The sequence below is a fragment of the Sus scrofa genome, chromosome 6, assembly GCF_000003025.6.
Source record: "Sus scrofa isolate TJ Tabasco breed Duroc chromosome 6, Sscrofa11.1, whole genome shotgun sequence".
NCBI lineage: Eukaryota > Metazoa > Chordata > Mammalia > Artiodactyla > Suidae > Sus > Sus scrofa.
In genome coordinates, this window is record NC_010448.4 from 105,951,809 (window position 1) to 105,972,383 (window position 20,575).

Below are 20,575 nucleotides of genomic sequence, written 5' to 3' on the forward strand. Positions count from 1 at the left end.
CAGAAGGCAATGTGGTGAGCATCTTGGACTCTACTTCAAGCCACCTGGAGCTGTTACTGAGAGAGAAAATTTCTGAATCATGGGGTCAAGCTGGTATTTGTAAAAAGAATCATTTTTTTCCAATGTACTCTGGACAGATTTGTTTGTTTGTCTTTTTAGGTCCCCACCCGAGGCTTATGGAAGTTTCCGGGCTAGGGGTCAAATCAGAGCTGCAACTGCCAGCCTGCACCCCAGCCACAGCGATGCAGGATCTGAGTCGCATTTGTGACCTACATCACAACTTAGGTCAACCCAGGATCTTTAACCCACTGAGCGAGGCCAGGGATCGAACCCACCTCCTCATGGATACTAGTCAGGTTCATTACCACTGAGCCACAACGGGAACTCCACCAAGCAGGTTTTTTAAAATGGGAGAGTAAAATCTAGATAAATTAATTTTTTCTTACCACCTAATAAATCCTTCTTTCACCTCCTTCCTTTCCACTAACTTCTCTCACCCAACTCCTGCAGGCTTGAACCAGCAGCAATTTGGGTCCATGGATGAGTGAGCCATTGGCTTTCAAGGCTCCTAGTTCAGTGAACTAGAACTTCAGAAGAAAACTCAATAGGGAAAACCAACTTGTTTCAGTTTCAAGCTCAAGACTCTTTTGTGTCTCGTGGTTTACCTTGAAATTATAAAGCTACCTTCTCGTCCCAGGCCACTCTGTTCCAGAAATTTCACTGCCACTGGAGGATGATTTCCCCCAAGGGGCTAAGAAACCTACCAGCCAAACCTCTAAGCCAGTCCTGACCTCTCACAGAGATAATGAGGATTTGTTTAGGGGGGAATCAACTTGCTGCTAAGTATGTCACCACAGAATAGGAAGAGAAATTACAGCCTGTAGAAACCTCAGGCCTATAATGGTTAACTCCCTGGAGACTAAAATTTTCCTGCTCATTTCTGAGTAAGGCTTATCTGGCAACATTTGAAAAGATGTTTCTGCACCCCTGTATTTTGACAGGACACCTCCACAAGTCTAACCTGTTTGCCTTCTGTAGTTTATCATGCTAGGCATCCTTCATCTTGCTTTGCTTTGCTTTCCATCCCTGGAGGTCAACAAGCTTGGGGGAGCAACGTGTGATCATCTGGGTTCATCAGCCACTCAATGGCTTGGGTACTCAACTCCTTTGACCCCCCCTCACACTTTGCTAAAGAGCTATAAAATTAGGGTCAGAATCCCTAATTACAGGATTCTGAAAGGGATTATAAGTGGCTGGGCGGAGGTACGTGGCACAGCTCAGGTCCTGGGAACTGGCCACTGTCCTTACCAATTCCTCTTCGCGTTCGCAGCAAGAGCAAACTCTTGCCCACTAGACAAATATCTAGTGGCTTTCCTCCAAATACCTGAGCAATCTAAGTGTCCAGCTATATTAGACAGCAGGCTCTGATGGCCCAGGCTGGAGCCGAAATTTCATGCGTCCTTTTAATTAAAAGATTCAGGGCCTAATCACAGAAGGACATTGTTTGCTAGTGCCGATAATGAAGTAGTCACGGCTGCCGAAGTGAATCATTAGGGTGGTTGACGGTTCACTCTGTGCCCATAGGATAAAATGAACAGGAAGGGAGCCAAGAGGAAGGGGCCGCCAGGAGAGACAGATGTAAGAGACGTGATGGATGAACTCCCCGCCGAGCGAGGAGTCCTCGCTTCAGAATTGAAAGCATTTGTGTACAGTTAGTTCCTATACGAAAGGGTTTCTTATTATAAAAACCACAAAGAGAAAGTAATGGCGTTCTCTTGAGACGCTACGAGTTCTGGCAGACATTCTATCTGCTGAGTGGCATCATTATCTGGCTTTTGCCTCCAACAATTCTTTTTGAGCAGACAGGGTATACATTATACATTTCAAATAAATCATACATATTTTTTTACATTAAAACCAGAACTGGCTGCCTTTTTAAATTTATATACATGAATAATTTTTTTATTTTTATTTTTTTTGTCTTTTTGCCTTTTCTAGGGCCACTCCCACGTGGCATATGGAAGTTCCCAGCCTAGGGGTCGAATCGGAGCTATAACCTCCAGCCTACGCCAGAGCCACAGCAACACGGGATCCAAGCCACGTCTGCAACCTACACCACAGCTCAGTGGATCCTTAACCCACTGAGCAAGAGCCAAGGATCGAACCTGCAACCTTATGGTTCCTAGTCGGATTTGTTAACCACCGAGCCGTGATGGGAACTCCTATACATGAACAATTTTTAATGAAAGAAAGTATACCTTTGGTAAATATGCAGAATATTAACATAAATAAATCCAGGGTGAATGCTAGAGATTTTAAATTCATAAAACTCTCTTCTACATCATTTTTCTGGCATGAGTACATCTTTATGGCTGTAGAGATGCTCTAGGCTTCATTTATTTTGCACAGGAAGTGATTTTGTTTTTAATTCTTGCCCTGCTTCTGTGATCATGATTCTCTACATTGTTTAAGAAACTTGGCATAATAAGGCATCCCAGGCTTGGATTTGAATGTGGGGAAAAAATTATTCATTAATAATTTTCAAAAATACTAACTAAATCCATATCCCATCATTTAGTAAATAGCCTTTATAATCAGGAAAAACTCATTATTTGTGGAATGATGTGTTTTCTGTATTTAACTTTTGTTCTAGTGACCTTGCACAACATCCAAATAACTAGGATGTTAACTCTTACTGTTGTGTTGCCTTTGAGGGCATTTTAATTATAGGAATTTATTTGAATCATCAGTTTTACTGTTAGAGCCAAATCATTCTCATGGGCTTATGGGAATATATGCCACCAGGCAGTAGATTAATAACTATGAAAAAACCACATGAAAAGGTCACAGCAAAACGCAGATCAAAACCTGTGGTTTTCTGGATTTTGCAGTCTACCAGCGTTTTGAAGCTTCTTTAGGGTAATATGATCTTTATGGCAACATCACTGAGCTCTAGACACTTGTGATAATTAAGACCATCCGGAAGTGCCCCACACTCGCCCACAGGGCCAGCCTTCACCTTACAAGGGACAGGACTGACGAGCACACATCCATTTTAACTAAGAGCCTGCCTGCAGTGATGCTAGAAAAATATGATAGTGAAGGAAATCCTTTTGTTTTCCAAAAAGATTGGAAAAACAGACTGGATTGGGGCCGGAACCACAGAACTTGGGAGGGCTCTTTATGGAGAACCACAGCAGAAAGGAATTCTCTTTGCTGGTGATTTTTTCTGGCCTTCTGCACTGTCATTCCTACAGTGTTTCAATTATTCTCTCCAACCAGCTAACCACCCTCCCGATCAGTGACCTCACCGACTCCCATCTTCTTACATTAAACATGTGTTATTGGAAACAGGGCAACATAGAGAACTTTTGAGTTTGGGCACCAGGGACCAAATTGTCAGCCTATTGTGAACTTCCATGGAATACTCAAGGAGTTAACCGGAGTGATTCTGGCTTCCTTTGGCCTCCCCGATGTTTCTTGTATAATAACAACTTGGACACTGGAAAATACATTGAGACTATGAGCCAAAAATCAAGTTCAGTGGGAATCATAGGAGAGGGATAACCAATGAGAGGGCGTGGATCCTGCAGGCGCGTTGGGTCTGTGGCTGCTGAGTTGAAGATGTGCCATTTGGGCCAGGTTTTGCCATGAGCTGGATCCCGGTGGTGAAGGGCAAACTGCTTCACTTCCTGAGCTAGAGGCTCTTATCCACAGCTCGCAGATCCATTCTCTGCCCTTCCTACCCACCCCACGAAATGAGAACCAGGCCCCCAGTCTCGGGAAAGTCATGCTAGAAAAACAAACACTACAAAGGCTGGTAACAGGGGGATATCTCACTTGAATGTTTTTTGTGACCATCTAGGTTCAAGGAGGAGGGGGTCCTCCAGCTACGTTAGCCAGCAGGGGGTCTCTTTGTAGTACACACCCGTGTGTTTGGCCAGATGTTCTCCCAGCAGAGGGTGGGGGAGGGGGCGAGATAAAAAAGAATTCTTATTAAAAATAAGTCTTGGGAGGAAGGAAAAACAAGACAGAGAAAGTGTGTCAAGTGGGACGGAAGACCCGGCAGGGCCATCTGATATCGATTAAATGTTGATACACTCAACAGCAAGAAATGGGTGTCACGAGGAATTGACCCTGCTCTTCAGAATGTGGACCAGCGACAACAGTCTGGGGGCAGATCAGTATGGCGACCCATGCACAAGGGGCCCAGTGGCAAACACAGCGCCAGCCCACATGGCAGGGAGTGGGGGGTGGGGAGGACCCCTGCACTGGGAGTCAGGACACCTCATCAGCCTCACTCAGTGACGCTTGACCAGATGACTACTAAGCAACCCTCCAGCCCCAGATTCTCTTATCTACCATCATCTCTCCCCTGATGAAATCTTCCAAGGCTCTTCTAATGGAATGTGAGAAATAGCCATGGAGATGCATAAAATGTTCACCCCCCCAGGGTCTTAAAATCCCGAAGGAATGAAACCTCCCATGGACCACAAAAGTGTCATCCAATCTTTCCACAGCATCCCTGGGTCTCTCCTCCTGTGTTTTACAGTTACCACCAAAGCACATTCATTGTTTTCTAAACATGAGATGTGTCATGTCTGTGGGTCTACCTGGGCTTCCCTCCCCTCCCAATTCCAAAGATATTTTTATTCTAACTGGCTATAAGGTTAGTTGGTAGCTGGTTGGTTTTATTTCAAACTGTCAGGTGATAGAGAGCTTAAGAGCAGATGAGCATGTGTGCATGAATGTGTGTTCATCCTTTAGCTAAGGATGAGCCATTGAAGGTTTTTTGTTTTTGTTTTCTTCTTTTTGCCATTGTCATGAGATCAGCAGTATTTTAGAAGAGGGTGAGGCTGGATTCCAGTGGGGCTGGGAGTGGAGGCTCCCACTGAGATTAGAAGATCTCACACTAGGATGGTGGCTGTGAAAATGGACAGGAAAGCCTAGCCAGAGAGGCACCGGAGTGTTGGGGAGAGATCATGACGTTTGGAGTCATACAAACAGAGCCAGGTTTGAATCCTGGCTGTGTTGTCTATGGAATGTCATTTCAGCTCTCACTACTATGCCCAATTGAAGGGTTATTATATGAATTAAAGGTGCCGTCAAGTACCTAGCTTAGAGTCTGGCACGATGTAGGAACATCAGTAAACTGTCGATGAGAAGACTGTGATAAAGATGTCCCACAGGAAGATTAGCAGGACCTGGTGACTGAGTTGGAGAATTAGTGTAAGAGGAGACCTCACAGTGTCTGAGCTTGACCACCTGGGAGGTTGGGATGGTAGGAGTATTTAAATCAGGTGGAAATAAGAAAGCTGAGTAGAAGTTGGCAGGGCCAGTTACCATGGCCAGTTTTGACCTTTTGACATGGCACTGAAAACATCCAGGTGGCAGTGGAAAAGGGCAGATGAAATGGAAAAGGAGTAAAAGAAATGCAAAAGCTGTGATGCTGGGAAGGTGATTCATAGGTCCGTTTGATCAATGAGTCGGATTTTATAGCTTCATCTTCAAGGAATTGGCTAACCAAAGGTTGAGCCAGCGTGACCGTTTTCTAAAACAAACCTTAACTCCTCAAAATGGGTTCTTCCCACCAGGCCTCTCCTAGACCTTGTTAGAAATGCAGAATCGAATCGTAGCTCCTGCGTCCGCCCTACTGGCTCAGAACCCACATTTCAAAACGTGATTTGCAAGCACTCAATTGACACTTTGAGAAGCACCCTTCTAAAGCATGGCAGCCAGACCAGCAGCGGCCCCACCCCCTGGAAACTTGTTAGAAATCCCCATTTTCGGAGTTCCCGTTGTGGCTCAGTGGTAATGAACCCAACTAGTATCCATGAGGATGCAGGTTTGATCCTTAGCCCCACTCAGTGGGTTAAGGATCTGGCGTTGCCATGAGCTATGGTGTAGGTCACAGACAAGCCTCAGACCCTGCATTGCTGTGGCTGTGGCTAGGCTGGCAGCTGCAGCTCTGATTCAACCCCTAGCCTGGGAACTTCCATATGCTACAGGTGTGGCCTTAAAAAGAAAGAAAGAAAGAAGGAAAGAAGGAAAGAAAGAAAGAAAGAAGAAGGAAGGAAGGAAGGAAGGAAGGAAGGAAGGAAGGAAAGAAAGAAAGAAAGAAAGAAAGAAAGAAAGAAAGAAAGAAAGAAAGAAAGAAAGAAAGAAAAAAGAGTTCCTATAGTGTCTCAGTGATTAACGAACCTCCATATGCCATGGGTGCAGCCCTAAAAAGACAAAAAGACAAAAAAAAAAAAAAAAAGAATCCCCATTCTCAGGCACCTTCTCAGACTTCCTGAATTAGAAAGGCTGTGTTTTAACAAGAGCTTCAAGTGAGTCCATTGTACCCCAGAATTTGAGAACCACTGCTCGAAGTCTAAGAACAGACATATTGAACCCGTTCCCCTTGGGTGTAGAGCCGAGAACTCCGGAGGGGTGGGTTAAACCCTGAAAGTTAAATATGATTCATTGTTCTATGCTGTTTCTCTCATCATTTTGCATTAAACACAGCTGAAGAACTCTTTTCACCAAAGAAGGGCAGAATGCGTAAAATTATAAACCAAATGAGAGAAACTTTGGCCATGCTTAATCTTCATGATTTACCCATCAAAAGTTATTGAGCACAATTATAGGAGATCAGTCTTTTACATGCAGTTGCTCCTGGGGGACGCTATTAGTGAGACACGCAGAGGAAAAGAAGGACCCTCTTGATGCTCCTTACAATGTGATTTTCACATTAAAATGTACAGTCTTTGTTTTCTGTGTTTCTAATCAATTCAGTGGAAAGTTCCCTTTTTATGGGTTAAGTTTCTGAAGTCATTTGCAGAAGTAATGGTGGTTTACCACGTAGACTAGAATGTTTTTCAAAAAGTTCATTTGTGAGCAATAAAAGTTTACCTCTTCTCATCAAAAATGTCTGGTTTTTCTGGTTGTTCCTTAGGTGTTATTCAAATCACTGTGATAACTTTGATAAGGGTCAGTGTCTGTTTTCTGTGTACATGTAATGTACAAAAATGGCTAGATATTGAGCATTTCAATCATCAAATTATGTAGATTTTCTGCTATGGGTTATAGTACATTATAGCAGGTGGCATGCTGGTAAACCAATTTGGGATGTGGGAGGCCATCATTTGTAGTGTTTGCCAATTTCCTTGGTGTAAATACTCCCTCCAGGGTTGATTTCAAGCTACCAATGGTTTAATAACCAGCTCCCCAAATTCCTACAAATTTGACAGTTGACACTGGCAAGCCAGTAGGAACTAGCCTGAGCACACCACTGAAAAACAGTCAAGGGACAAGTCACAATTTTTTTTTAAGTTTTGGTTGGCTGAGTTTGAATTACTGTAGGTCCATAATGTCTGAAACAAATAGATCTGGGTGTTTTAAATCTTTTATAATGTATAGATTTTTACTGAAATTATAATTATTATAATGGAATATGATCTGTAACTATTCTGTAAGACAAAGTTCTGTGCTATTTTCATGTCATTCAATACATTTATAACAAAATAATAGTGACATTTAAAGCTTGTGTTGCTCAAGTTGTGAATTTTTTTTTGCCTGTTTGTTTGTCTTTTTGTCTTTTTAGGGCCACACCCACAGCATGTGGAGGTTCCCAGGGTAGGGGTTGAATTGGAGCTACAGCTGCCAGCCTGCGCCACAGCCACAGCAACACAGGGTCTGAGGCTTGTCTGTGACCTACACCATAGCTCATGGCAACGCCAGATCCCCAACCCACTGAGTAAGGCCAGGGATCGAACCCGCAACCTCATGGTTCCTAGTCAGATTCGTTAACCACTGAGCCACGATGGGAACTCCCTCAGGTTGTGGGTATGTTTAATTTTAAAATACCAGTCATCCTGTAGTAAGGCATAGGTAAAATTATTCTCCGTTATAGTATTTGAGCCAAAATGCAAAAAGATTTTGAAGTGGTGGTTTTGGTTAATATTATTAAAGTTTGACTTTTCTTACAGGTATTCAGGAAGGAACACAATGTACCAAATGTAAAAATAACTGGGCACTGAAGTTTTCTATCATATTATTATACATTTTGTGTGCCTTGCTAACAATCACAGTAGCCATTTTGGGATATAAAGGTAAGTAGTCTTTGCTTTTTACTTCCAAATAGCAACCTTCCCTTGACTAATTTAAACCTGAAAACACAAGCACATTTGCAAGTATGAGATATTTCGCTAATACAACTCAGAGGCAAACCTTAGAAAATCTTAAACTCCATCTTTGTGTCTCGAGCTTCTTGTAGTTGCAGGATCTGAAAGGAGGGATGGGAAGTAGCAATTCCTTCGGAGTCATTGCCACCATAATCGTGGTCCTCTATGAGTTGTCAAATTTCTTCCTCTTGGTTGCTTTTTCCTACTTATTTCCAAATACTCCCTCTTCCTCCATCTTTTCTTATCTCTCAGACACTCTATGAAAACCCTGGAGTCAGCTCACAGGAAAACTGTATTGACAGAGGATGAGATTTCCAGAGAAACAGTTAACTTCACCCAGAGACTGGTCAACTCATTCCCTTTTTTCTTTTCAGCACATTTACTGTGGTCACCGTTGTTTATATAGCTCCATAAATACATTGCCCTGGAGAAATTAAGCACAGAGGCAGCATTGCCGCTTCATCGATACTTGATGGGACGTTGGTGTTCTTTCAACGTGTCTGATTTAAGGTCAGGGGAGGATTTTTGCCTGAATCCTCCAGAATTGCAGTCAGAATAGGCTGGTCCCCTCCCACCCCCATCCCTGATCTGGACACCACACGTAGAAGGTGTCCTGATTCAGAATCATGAACTCTGTAAACCCTTTTATAGCAAACAGCAGTGGAAGCTTCATGAAGACATATGAGATAGACATGCTGTCTGGTTTCAGCAGGAGGCAGACATGGGGTCTGCTGATCTTCAAAACCTTCACTTAGCAGCCATCTCAGCTGCCTTCCCTCACAAATGACAGATTAACAGTGGAGAATTCCCATACGTTCCCTTCTCTTTTTGTTGCCCCATAGATTGGACCTGGCGACAGAAGGACTCAAAGTGAATTCCCTCTAACATGTAACTCCTCCCACTGCTCTCCCGGTGATCAGTGGTTTTCTGAGAAAACAATGCACTAAAATGAAAACGGGCTTTGGATCTGGATGGTCCCTATCCAGTTCTGGAGTCCACCATTTGTAATAAAACTGTGTTTATTAAGTGCTCACTGGCATGCCAGGCATCATGCTAAGTTCTCTGCACGGCTGTGGGTGTGAATCATGACCTTTTAGAGTTTCTGATTTCTTATCTGTAAAATGACAATAATAATGCCACTCTTCAAGGTGACTGGGATGAGCAAAAATGATGTAACTGAGCCACCTGTCCTAAGGTTGGTCCCTCTGTTCCTTGCTTCTTCATAACTGCATTTGTATACTCTTGCCATGAGAATGGCACAACCATGTTAAAAATACTCAGGATAGTCAAGGCTTATTAAGTCTACTTCTATGACTGTGGAAAACTGTGTGCATTTTGTAGTGTGTTGACTGATAAACTTGAGCAGTGGAAATTTGGAAAATTAACAAGTCATTTTATCCAGTTGTGATGAGTTAATCTCACCTAGGATTAACAGAGCAAGTGTTAAGAAAGGCTATTAAATCATGGCAAGGGCTGGACAGAGGGGAGAAGGGGTGAGAACTTAGGGAAAGCTGGGTATTTTATGTCCCAGGTAATTCAGCCTGGCTGTCTTCCTCTGCTGGGTTCTTGAGGTTATTATTCACGTCTCCATGACTTTTCCTGGTGAACTCAGATAAAGGAGACTTTGGAAATCAACGGCCATTGAATAGGTATCTTTAGGGCTTGGCACTGTGTGAAATCATGAAAGTAAACAGAGATGAGAAATGTTTGAATAAATGCCTCTGTGTGGTATTTTGAGAAGAAATAAGATCTAGTATCTTTATGCCTTCAGAATTATATAAAAAGATCCAAAAGAAGGGGCTTTCTTGTTTGTTTGTTTTTAAAGTAGAAATATTTCCTCCTTTTTTTTTTTTAATCTCTTTTTTTAGGACTGCACCCATGGCATATGGAAGTTCCCAGGCTAGAGGTCGAATTGGAGCTGCAGCTGCCAGCCTACACCACAGCCACAGCGACACGGGATCCAAGCCACATCTGTGGCCTACATCACAGCTCATGGTAACGCTGATCCTTAACCCACTGAGTGAGGCCAGATTTCCTCATGGATACTTGTTGGGCTCATTACCACTGAGCCACAATGAGAACTCCATTTTTATGACATCAGAAAGCCCTTCTCAGCATTGGCATGTTTGCACAGGCTGGTTCATTCTCCTGGAACACCTTCTCCCTGCTCTCCACCTTTCTCTTTGTGAATTTTTCTCCCTTTCTGTCTTGCTTAGACATAGGTCCTGCAAGAAGCCTCTGAAAGCTGAGTTAGGTGCCCTCCTGCTGGTCCCTGTGGCATCCTTTTTTGCTCTTAGCCCCTATCACACTGTATCATTATGGCCAGTGGGTCTCTTTCACAACCCAAACCCAAAGCTCCACAAAGACCATAGACTATCTTTTTTATTTGTATCTCCCACTAGCACCCTGCCTGATGGTCCTTAATAGGTACCCAATAAAGTTTACTGAATAAATTAATGAGAAGAAAGATGGATGGATGGATGGATGGATGGATGGTGAATTGTAGATTAGGGCTGACTTCTGTAAAAGCAATAAACTGAAGCCCAAGGACCTCTAAGCCAATTGCTGCAACTCAGAACACTGCCTAGGAGCTAAAATTCTGAAGATCACTTGGCTTCCTCTTCATCTCACTAGGATGAAGGGGGAGGAGGTTGAGGGGGGAAGAGATTGAGAGAGTGAGACAAGTTGGAGACAAGATGATATTCTTGCCCCTTTTTCTCTCCTTCAAGATTCCCATTCCTCAGGCCTCTACTGACAAAAATAAGATAATACAACATGCAATTTTGGTCTTCAAACACAGCCTTAATGAACTAAAATGTTGACATTTTCCAGATGTGTTTTCTCTTTACTTGAATGATGATTCCTCTTTCTTGCTGATAAGATTCTGGTGACCCAGCATGGTAAGAGGTAGAAAGATAAGTTCTCCCTTCACACATCTCCTTTTGAAGTCTGGAGAAACTCTCTCCACTTTAAAAAAGAAAGGAAGGAAGGGAGGGAGGGAAAGAAAGCAAGAGAGAAAGACAGGAAGGAAGGAAAATATTCAGTGGAAGAAGAGGTTTCTCTGAAGGAGAAGTTGGAAGGAAATAAAATAGAAACTCCTTTATTCATCAAAGTTAAACTCAATGGCGTTTTCCTCAAAACTGTCCTTTACTTCTCCTTTCATGTCACTTATGCAACTACAAGTTAGTATATAACTTAAGTTCCTTGCAGAGAATTTGCTGAACAAGTCGGAGGATTGCTGAGTCACCCAAACCAGTCAGGACACTGGCTGTGACCGTGAGGCATGCCAGCCCCTTGACAGAAAGCACATTCTTGGACAGTTACAGCTTGGTGCACCCTCTGCACTGTGCTTTTCATTAGAAGGCAATGGAGCTTCCATGGTAGAAGCCACCTCCTGAATTCAGTGGGTCATTTTTCCCCCAGAACATTCCCTGAACAGGAAAATCCTACTCTGTGGTCCTGCCCAGCAGGCATCCACCTTAAGGTAATTAGGATAAAGAAGAAAGACAGACATCTGACTCTTTCTCATTCGGAACCTCCTCTGAGGCAACAGTCCTAGTCATAGGTGTCTGCCTTGCTGCTTAGCTCTGCCAAAGTGGCCATTACAGCTGGGCAAGTAGGCTTTCAGATGTGCATCAGAGCACAGTCACTGTTGTGAGAATCCAGGATAACACCCTATAACCAGATCTTCTGTATTTTTGTAAGGAAACCTGAAATAGTGTTCAAGGTAGAAATGTCTTTATTGCATTCTAAGGGAGCGTAACTGATATTACCAGGAAGTCCCAAATACCAATGAGGGAGGTTTGTTTCCCACAATCAGACTGGTACAGACCCTCGTGAGCACCAGGCAGGAGTTCTGCTCTCGTTCCCTGTCCCCAGGGCCTGGGCTGTGAGCTGTGTCTCTTGTATCCTTTGTGTCAAGCCCTGGGCCACAAACATGACAGATAATTGGTAAACATCTGAGGATGGTGACTGTAAAGGGAAGATAAAGAAGATATAATCCTTCCCCCCAAGGGACTTTTCTTGAAAGAAATCATATTTAGGAAAAAAATACTTGATGAGAGGCCATGTGGAATTATAAAACAAGTAGGTTTTAGAGTGAGATCTCTCTCCTGACCTGGTATCCCACTTAGTCACTTAGAAGCTGTGTGACTGTGGGAAGGTTACTGAACATCTCTGAGCCTCAGTTTTTTTTTTCATCTGTAAAATAAAAGTTGTAAGGATTAACTGCAGTGAGGATGTGCTGCACCTTGCAAAGAGTAGGCATTCAATCAATAGAAGTTTTTGTTGTTGTTTTTGTTTTTTGCCATTCTGATTAAAAGCCCTATTGGTGTGGAGTCAGCTCATGAGAGAAGGCTTGGCATGATGGGCCAGTGAGATTTGGAGTAGACTTGAAAGGATGGGTGGAATCAAGAAGAAGAAAGAAGAGGTTAGTGGCCCAGGCCAGGGGATGATACCAAAGTGTTTTTATAGAAAAGGTATTATTGTCAGATTATCCTAGAGAAGTGGGCTTCAGGTACTTGAAGTGGGGTGAGGAGCAACACTCCAGCTATAACACCTAAAACATCGATGTTTTGAAGGAAAAAAATCTGTCAAGGAACACTTTACAAGAATGGGGAGCTTGTGACAAAAGACTGCTAATGACCCTTCTATGTCACATGCTTGTTTTCCTCATAGGAGAACAAGTCTGTAAACTGAGGTCTCCTCCAAAGACAGGGAGTTTCTAGGGTCAGAGAAGATGGCTTTGCCACTATTTTCCTGACTGAAAATTTGTGCTAATGAGTTAAGAGGAAAAACAAAACAAAACAAAAACCCAAAAATGCTACATGCTATTATGGCAAGTGTTACTTCTGGCTCTCCATCAGTCTGGTGTTTTTACGCAGTAGCCAGCTGCCAGCTTTGCTAGCCTGAATATACCCAGATCCTATTTTTATACACTGACACTCACACCCCAGTGCAAGTTACTAGTTCACTGGCATTTGTGGGTGGGGCAAAGAGTTTCCTAGCATCAAAGAGAAACAACAGTTTTTTTAATGAATGTATTTATTCCTTTTACTCTATGCAAACCTGAATGATCTATCTGTGACAGTTCTGTGTTTTTAAAAAGTAAAATGGAAGAAAAATTAGAGAGGGTAGAAAATGACTGCCTGTCAGCATATTCAGAGGTTTCTTTGGTTTCCAGGAAAAAAGGGCAGGACTTAAGGTCCTGTGTGTGGTTTGAGGACAGACGGAGGCATGTGTTTTGATTTGAGGATCAAAAACTGAACCTATACTTGTAAACATCCCATATTATTTTTTTAAGTGCAGCTTTGCTAAAATGCAGATGAGATATTCTGTTCCTTGGTGTTTCCAGGGACTTAGGAATATGCATGCCTTTCAGATGACCCTCAGGTGCAGATTATTATAACTATATCTCTGTGTCTCTATAGTCATTTTTTAAAAAAACGATAATTATTCAACTAAATGCTATTCTCACTGCCAGCGCTGCGGCCTCCCTGGGTTGGCTGGTTTGTATGTTTGTTTGCATAACCTCTAGCTCAGCCAATTTTTTCCCACAAGCCTCGGCAGCCAGCAGGCAAATTTTCATTAATTTAAACAAATGGCATAATGAATAACTATGTGCTGAATACCTACTACGTGCCACATGCTAAGCTGAGAGCTGGAGATAAAACCAACACAAAATTTCCTGCCTTTAAGGGTCTCAGTATAGCGGAGCCATGACAGCACAGTGACGTGAGTCCTATACCAGGAAGAGAGAGGTGCCTGCATGATGCAGAGATTTCTCACAGGATGTGACCAGCTGAGCCTTGAAGAGCAAGGGGCCTTAGCTTGAGGAGGAAGCCAGGGAAGAACATTCTAGGTGGGAAGCACCACACCTGGGAAGTCTTGGGGGGAGAAAGAGCATTTGGTGCAAGGTCCAGATTTCATTATGGCCAGACTGCCAGAACTTGAGCCTTTCCCGGGAAGGTGCCAGGAGCTGCGGAGCTAGTTTGCTTTAGTTACCATAGATGCGTGGGAATGTTCTCCTGCTTCCTGGTGGGAGCCGGGAGAATCTTCTCACACAGTCCCGAGTGGGTGGATCACTTGGTGAATAAAATAGATTGGGCCCACTGGCTCACAGGTGATGTACAAAGCATATTCACGCTTATGAAAATGAGCCATTGTTTTTAAAAAGATGTTGAGGTGGTCAGACCTCATCCCAAGCTGCCAGAGGTTGGATCTCCCAGGAGAAACTTCTGGAGAGATATGCCCTTATTAGACATTTTATTTTTTGTTGTTTTTTCACTTTATATACTTTATTTCTTTTCTATCTTTATTTTTTATTCAAGTATAGTTGATTTTTAATATTATGTTAGTTTCAGGTGTACAACATAGTAATTCAGTGTTTTTATGGATTATACTCCATTTAAAGTTATTACATTTTAAGTTATTAAAAGTTTTTAAAGTTACTTAAAGTTTTTACAAAATAATGGCTTTATTTCCCTGTGCTGTACAATATATCCTTGTTCTTCATTTTATACAGTTTGCATCTCTTAATCCCCTATCCTTGTCCTGCTCCCTCCCCCTTTCTCTCTCCCCACTGTAACCACTAGTTTGTTCTCTGTATCTGTGAATCTGTGTCTGTTTTGTTATGCATATTTGCTTCTTTTATTTTTTAGATCCCACATATAAGTGATAACATTCAGTATTCATCTTTCTGTCTTTGACTTATTTCACTTAGCATAACACCCAACAGTTCCATCTATGTTGTCACAAATGGCAGAATTTCATTCTTTTTATGGCTGAGTAATATTCCACCATACATATGCCATATCTCCTGTATCCATTCTTCTCTTGATGGTCACTTGGGTTGATTTCATATCTTGACTATTATAAATAATGGTGCTAGGAACATTGGGGTTACATGTATCTTTTCAAATTAGTATTTTCATTTTCTTCAGCTATATACCCAGCAGTGGAATTGCTGGGTCATGTGGTAGTTCTATTTTTTGTTTTTTGAGGAACCTCATCACTGTTTTCCATTTACATTTTTACCAACAATGTACTAGGGTTCCCTTTTTTTCCACATCCTTGCCAACACTAGTTTTTGGTAAACTTGGATGATAGCCATTCTGACAGGTGATATTGTGGTTTTGATTTGCATTTCTCTGATAATTAGTGGTGTTTTGCGTTTTTTTCACATGCCTGTTGGCTATCTATATATCTTATTTTGAAAAAATATCTATTCAGGTCTTCTGTCCATTTATTTATCAGCTCGTTTGACTTTTTGATATTGAGTTATATGAGCTCTTTACATATTTTGGTCATTAATCCCTATGGGCCATATCATTTGTACATGTTTTCATTCAGTAGGTTCTTTTCATTTTGTCAATAGTGTCCTTTGCTATGCAAAAGCTTTTAAGTTTAAGTAGGTCTCATTTGTTTATTTTTGCTTTTGTTTCTTTAGCCTCAGGAGACACTTCCTAGGCATTTTAGAATGATAAACTTAAATTCATAACCATGGAGAATTACTGCCTTCTGAGAACGAATAAGAACTGTGGGTTTATTTAACGCTGCATCACTTTCCCTATCATTTGCAACCAGGATGATGCTGGGGAAAAAAAAAGTATTCCCAGCAAATTATTATTTGGAAACCCACTTAGGCATCTTCTTGGGAACTGATAGATTTACTTGTCATAAGCAGATTTTCAAGCCTCAGTGGTAAACTCAGAGTGGTAAACACAAAGTGGCAGACACCCTTGGCTTTGCGTCCCTTTTATGATGACTTTACATATAGAATTGAGCTAAATGCTTCTTGCCATGGAATCTCCTCCCAGGTAAGTGAGTCACACCTGCCAAGCATGGTAGGGAGTCTCATGAGCAATGAAAATTTGTAAATAATTACAGTGTTAATGCCTCCATCTATGGAAATTAATGTAAAAAATAATACAGACTGAAGGATTTCTATAATACAAAAAATTTTTAATGAGTTGCAAACAATTTCTAAAGCCTCCAAGGAAATATAGAGTCATGAGAAGAGTTAAGAACATATAGTTCTCAATCAAGTAAACTACCACTGGGGCTTGCAACAAGTATATTTCTAAAGAAAGGGGGGAAAAAAAGCCTTCTCCCTGTATTTTATTTCATTTATACTTTTTGTTTTACTATCTTTTCTTTATTCCATAATGAAATGATCTCTTGCTAAAGCTGAAAGATAAAATATGAGCAGGTCTGTGTATTAATGCATTGATTTCCAAATCTTAGTTGTAGAGAAAATGGACAATGTTACAGGTGGCATGGAGACATCTCGCCAAACCTATGATGACAAGCTCACAGCAGTGGAAAGCGACCTGAAAAAATTAGGTAATCTGCAATGAAAGCGAACCATTAAGTTGAATTCCCTAACTCTACTCTGTGTAAATGACCTCACCTTTTTAGAACGATGCTGCTATAAACTCACATTCACCCAGAAAGACATTAAACTTTTATGTTGCATTGGATCTTGCCTCACGATTTAATGCAAAGGTGTTAAAATTTTAAAGTTTAAGACCAATTTTGGAATCCCCCCAAAAGACATATGTACCAAATAAAATATGAAAACCAATCCTGATCAAAAAGAATCACAAATAACCCTTTATTAAAAACTCTTTTGGAGTTCCATTGTGGCTTAGCAGATTAAGAACCCAAGGTGGTCTCCATGAGGATGTGGGTTCCATCCCTGGCTTTGCTCAGTGGGTTAAGGATCCAGCATTGCCACAAACTGCAGCATAGGTAGCAGAGATGGCTTGGATCCCACATTGTCGTGGCTGTGGTATAGTCTGGCATCTTCAGCTCCCATTTGACCCCTAGCCTGGGAACTTCCAAATGCCTCAGGTTCGGCCGTAAAATGGGGGGGAAGGAAAGCTCTTCTATAAAATGCTCGGTAGATTCCTATTTGAAATATTTTAAACTGCAGAAAAGAATTGTAGAAAGTGATGTGAAAAAATAAAAGACTCCAACCTATTCTTACCCCGTAATTTTGTTTTTCAATTTTTTTAAAAAAAGAATGTTTGGTGAATTTGATAAACCGAGGGTAATTTCCTTCTTGACATCCTGCCCAGTGCTCTAGAATCAGGTAAATTCCCCCTCCTTCTTTGAGAAGAGTGTTCACCCAAGTTAGTCTGTCCTAGTAATTGGCACCCTTTCCAATTCCCAAGGACCCTGTTTTAACAGAGATGTGGATTTTACTAAGGCAATGCTGTCTGCATATCCCACAAGTTTTATAAATGGAAGAGCACATTCCAGTTAAATCTCTTAGGGATATGACCTCACCTGCACACTTCTCCACCCCACCGATCTGAGTAACAAATGTGTCTTATTGCAGGGGACCAGACGGGGAAGAAAGCTCTCAGCACCACCTCAGAACTCTCCACCTTCAGATCAGACATCCTGGACCTTCGTCAGCAACTTCGTGAGATTACGGAAAAGACCAGCAAGAACAAAGATACTCTGGAGAAGTTGCAGGCGAGCGGCGATGCGCTGGTGGACCGGCAGAGTCAACTGAAAGAAACTTTGGAGAATAACTCTTTCCTCATCACCACTGTCAACAAAACCCTCCAGGCCTACAATGGCTATGTCACGAATCTGCAGCAAGACACAAGCGTGCTGCAGGGCAATCTGCAGAGCCAAATGTATTCTCACAACGTGGTTGTCATGAACCTCAACAACCTCAACCTGACCCAGGTGCAGCAGAGGAATCTCATCACGAGTCTGCAGCGCTCCGTGGATGACACAAGCCAGGCAATCCAGCGGATCAAGAATGACTTCCAAAACCTACAGCAGGTTTTCCTTCAAGCCAAGAAGGACACAGACTGGCTGAAGGAGAAGGTGCAGAGCTTGCAGACGCTGGCTGCCAATAACTCCGCCTTGGCCAAGGCCAACAACGATACCCTGGAGGACATGAACAGCCAGCTGGGCTCTTTTGCGGGGCAGATGGACAACATCACCACGGCCTCCCAAGCCAACGAGCAGAACCTGAAAGACCTGCAGGATGTACACAGGGATGCAGAGAACAGAACGGCCATTAAATTCAACCAGCTGGAGGAACGCTTCCAGCTCTTCGAGGCAGATATTGTGAACATCATTAGCAACATTAGCTACACAGCTCACTACCTGCGGACGCTGACCAGCAACCTGAATGAAGTCAGGACCACATGCACGGATACGCTGACCAGACACACAGACGATCTGACCTCCCTGAATAACACGTTGGCCAACATCCGTTTGGATTCTGTTTCTCTCAGGATGCAGCAGGATATGATGAGGTCACGGTTGGACACGGAAGTGGCCAACTTATCTGTGATTATGGAAGAAATGAAGCTAGTGGACTCCAAGCATGGTCAGCTCATCAAGAATTTCACGATACTCCAAGGTAAGGGGAAATTCTGTATTTATGTTGGTTTTTGTTATCTATGGCTATATAACAAATGACCCCAAAACTCAGCAATTTAAAACCACAAATGTATATTATCTCATAGTTTCTCTGGTTCAGGAATTCAGGAGCAGCTTAGCTGGGTAGTTCTGGCTAGATATCTTTCATGAGGTTCTGATTAAGATTTCGGCCAGAGGAAAGAATCTTCTGAACCCTTCACTGGGGCTGAGGATCTGCTTCCATGATGGCTCATTCCCATGGCTCTTGGCTTGTCAGCTGCTGGCAGGAAGCCTTGGATCCTCACCATGTGATATTGCTTGAGTGTCCTTACAACATGGCAGCTGGCTGCCTCCAGAACAGGTGACTCAAGAGAAAGCAGGAAGGAAGCCATGATGCCTTTCATGACCTCACCTCAGAAGTCACCTACCAGCACCTCTACCATATTCTCTTCTTTGGAAACAAGTCACTAAGTCCATCCCACAACCAGTGTTGGGAGGCAGGAAGGGAATAAGCTCTATTTCTTGAAAAGTATGACTAAGAATTTGAGGACAGTGCTCAAAGGTATTCCATTAAATGTTTATTGAATGAAAGATTGGTTAATTAGGATTTTCTCAGTACCTAGCTATTTCAATGCCATTATAAGCCAGGCTTCTTGGGAAGAAAGATTCATTCTTTTAGACCATGATTACCCTTAAGACATGCCTACTTTCCACATGTCATGAGCAGATGGATGGGTGGCCATTGCAGTAACTATAAGGCCACAGAGGTGGAAAATGACGTGACTTCCATATGAAATCTGAGTTTTACTCCTAACCAGGTCATCCCTATAAACTGAAACTTTCAGTTTTTATAAACTGAAAGTCCTCGGATAAGATTAAATCTACTTCTGAAGATTTGTAGGAACTTCATATTATTTTTAGTCATAAACTGTTTTCCCAAACTTTTAAATACATCCCATCACCTTTGCCATGCTCTGTTGGTTAGAAGCACGTTATAGGCTCTGTGCTTAAGGGGAAGGGATTACACAGAGACATGAGTCATTGGGAGTCCCCCAGCATGTGACTGCCATACTAGTTGAATGGCTGAGTATAACAAGTGATAGTTCATGCACCCCTGTGAGCCTGGAGGCAGATGTCAGGCCCTGTTCAATAGCTTTGTCCGGGCCTAGCATGGGGATATGGATGAGCTGGTCATCCAACACTTATATGACATGAAACTGTATATACTAACTAATAGGTGATAGAATGATAATCCGGAATGATCTGGAGAGGCTGGAACAGTAATAGAGGGCAGCAGAATGAAATAGAGAAGATAATGTAAAATCCTGCTCGTAGATGGAAAAGACCAAACACAAAGGTTGATGGGAGGGAGTGGCTTAGAGGAAATGTGCATGAAAAGGATGAGGGCTTTAGTTGACTGTGAGCAACTAAAATACATCTGCCAGGGAAGCTAGTGTGATCTTTGTGTTAATAAAAATCTGATATCCCAAATGAGGAAGGTGGTATCTTGCTCCCTTCAGCCCTGCAAAACCACCCCTGGACGATAGTGGGTACGCTGGGCGCCCCTTTCAACAGGGGCACTCACAGACCAGCATGCTCAAGAAAACATGGTCAGGGTGATGGGGTTTAAAACCACGTGCTGTGGAGAAGGATTTTAAGACCAGGAACTTTAACCTGTAGGAGAGACTGCTTAGTGGGGGATAAGGCCACTGTCTACAGCTATTTTAAAGGCTGTCATGTGGAAGAGATTTTAAATGACACCTGAGGTACTCCAGAGGGTGAAACAAAGACGAGTGGATACTCATTAAAGGGACACAAAATGAAGTCAAGGAGTTGAGGTTTCCTTCTACGTGTGAGGGGAAGTTTTAAGGAAGACAGTGACATGACCTGATTTTATATTTTTAAAAGGTCATTTTGGGTGCCGGTGGAAGAATAGATTATGGGGGCATGAAAGTGGATCTAGGGGTCCAGTGGGAGGCACTGGACCAGTTATGGGTGACTTGGGATAGGAGAGTAGCAGA

At 42.5% G+C, this 20,575-nt stretch overlaps 1 protein-coding gene across 2 annotated transcripts in view; it reads left to right on the top strand.

Annotated features, from left to right (window-relative positions):
* COLEC12 (collectin subfamily member 12) overlaps nucleotides 1–20,575 on the top strand; it is a 192,041-nt gene that overhangs the window by 143,652 nt on the left and 27,814 nt on the right. For both annotated transcript variants that reach the window (XM_021096155.1, XM_021096156.1), the window contains exons 3-5: nucleotides 7,971–8,093; nucleotides 16,410–16,508; nucleotides 17,509–18,555. In XM_021096155.1, coding sequence (XP_020951814.1) covers nucleotides 7,971–8,093; nucleotides 16,410–16,508; nucleotides 17,509–18,555 — 1,269 coding nt within the window. The remainder of the gene's footprint in view (nucleotides 1–7,970; nucleotides 8,094–16,409; nucleotides 16,509–17,508; nucleotides 18,556–20,575) is intronic.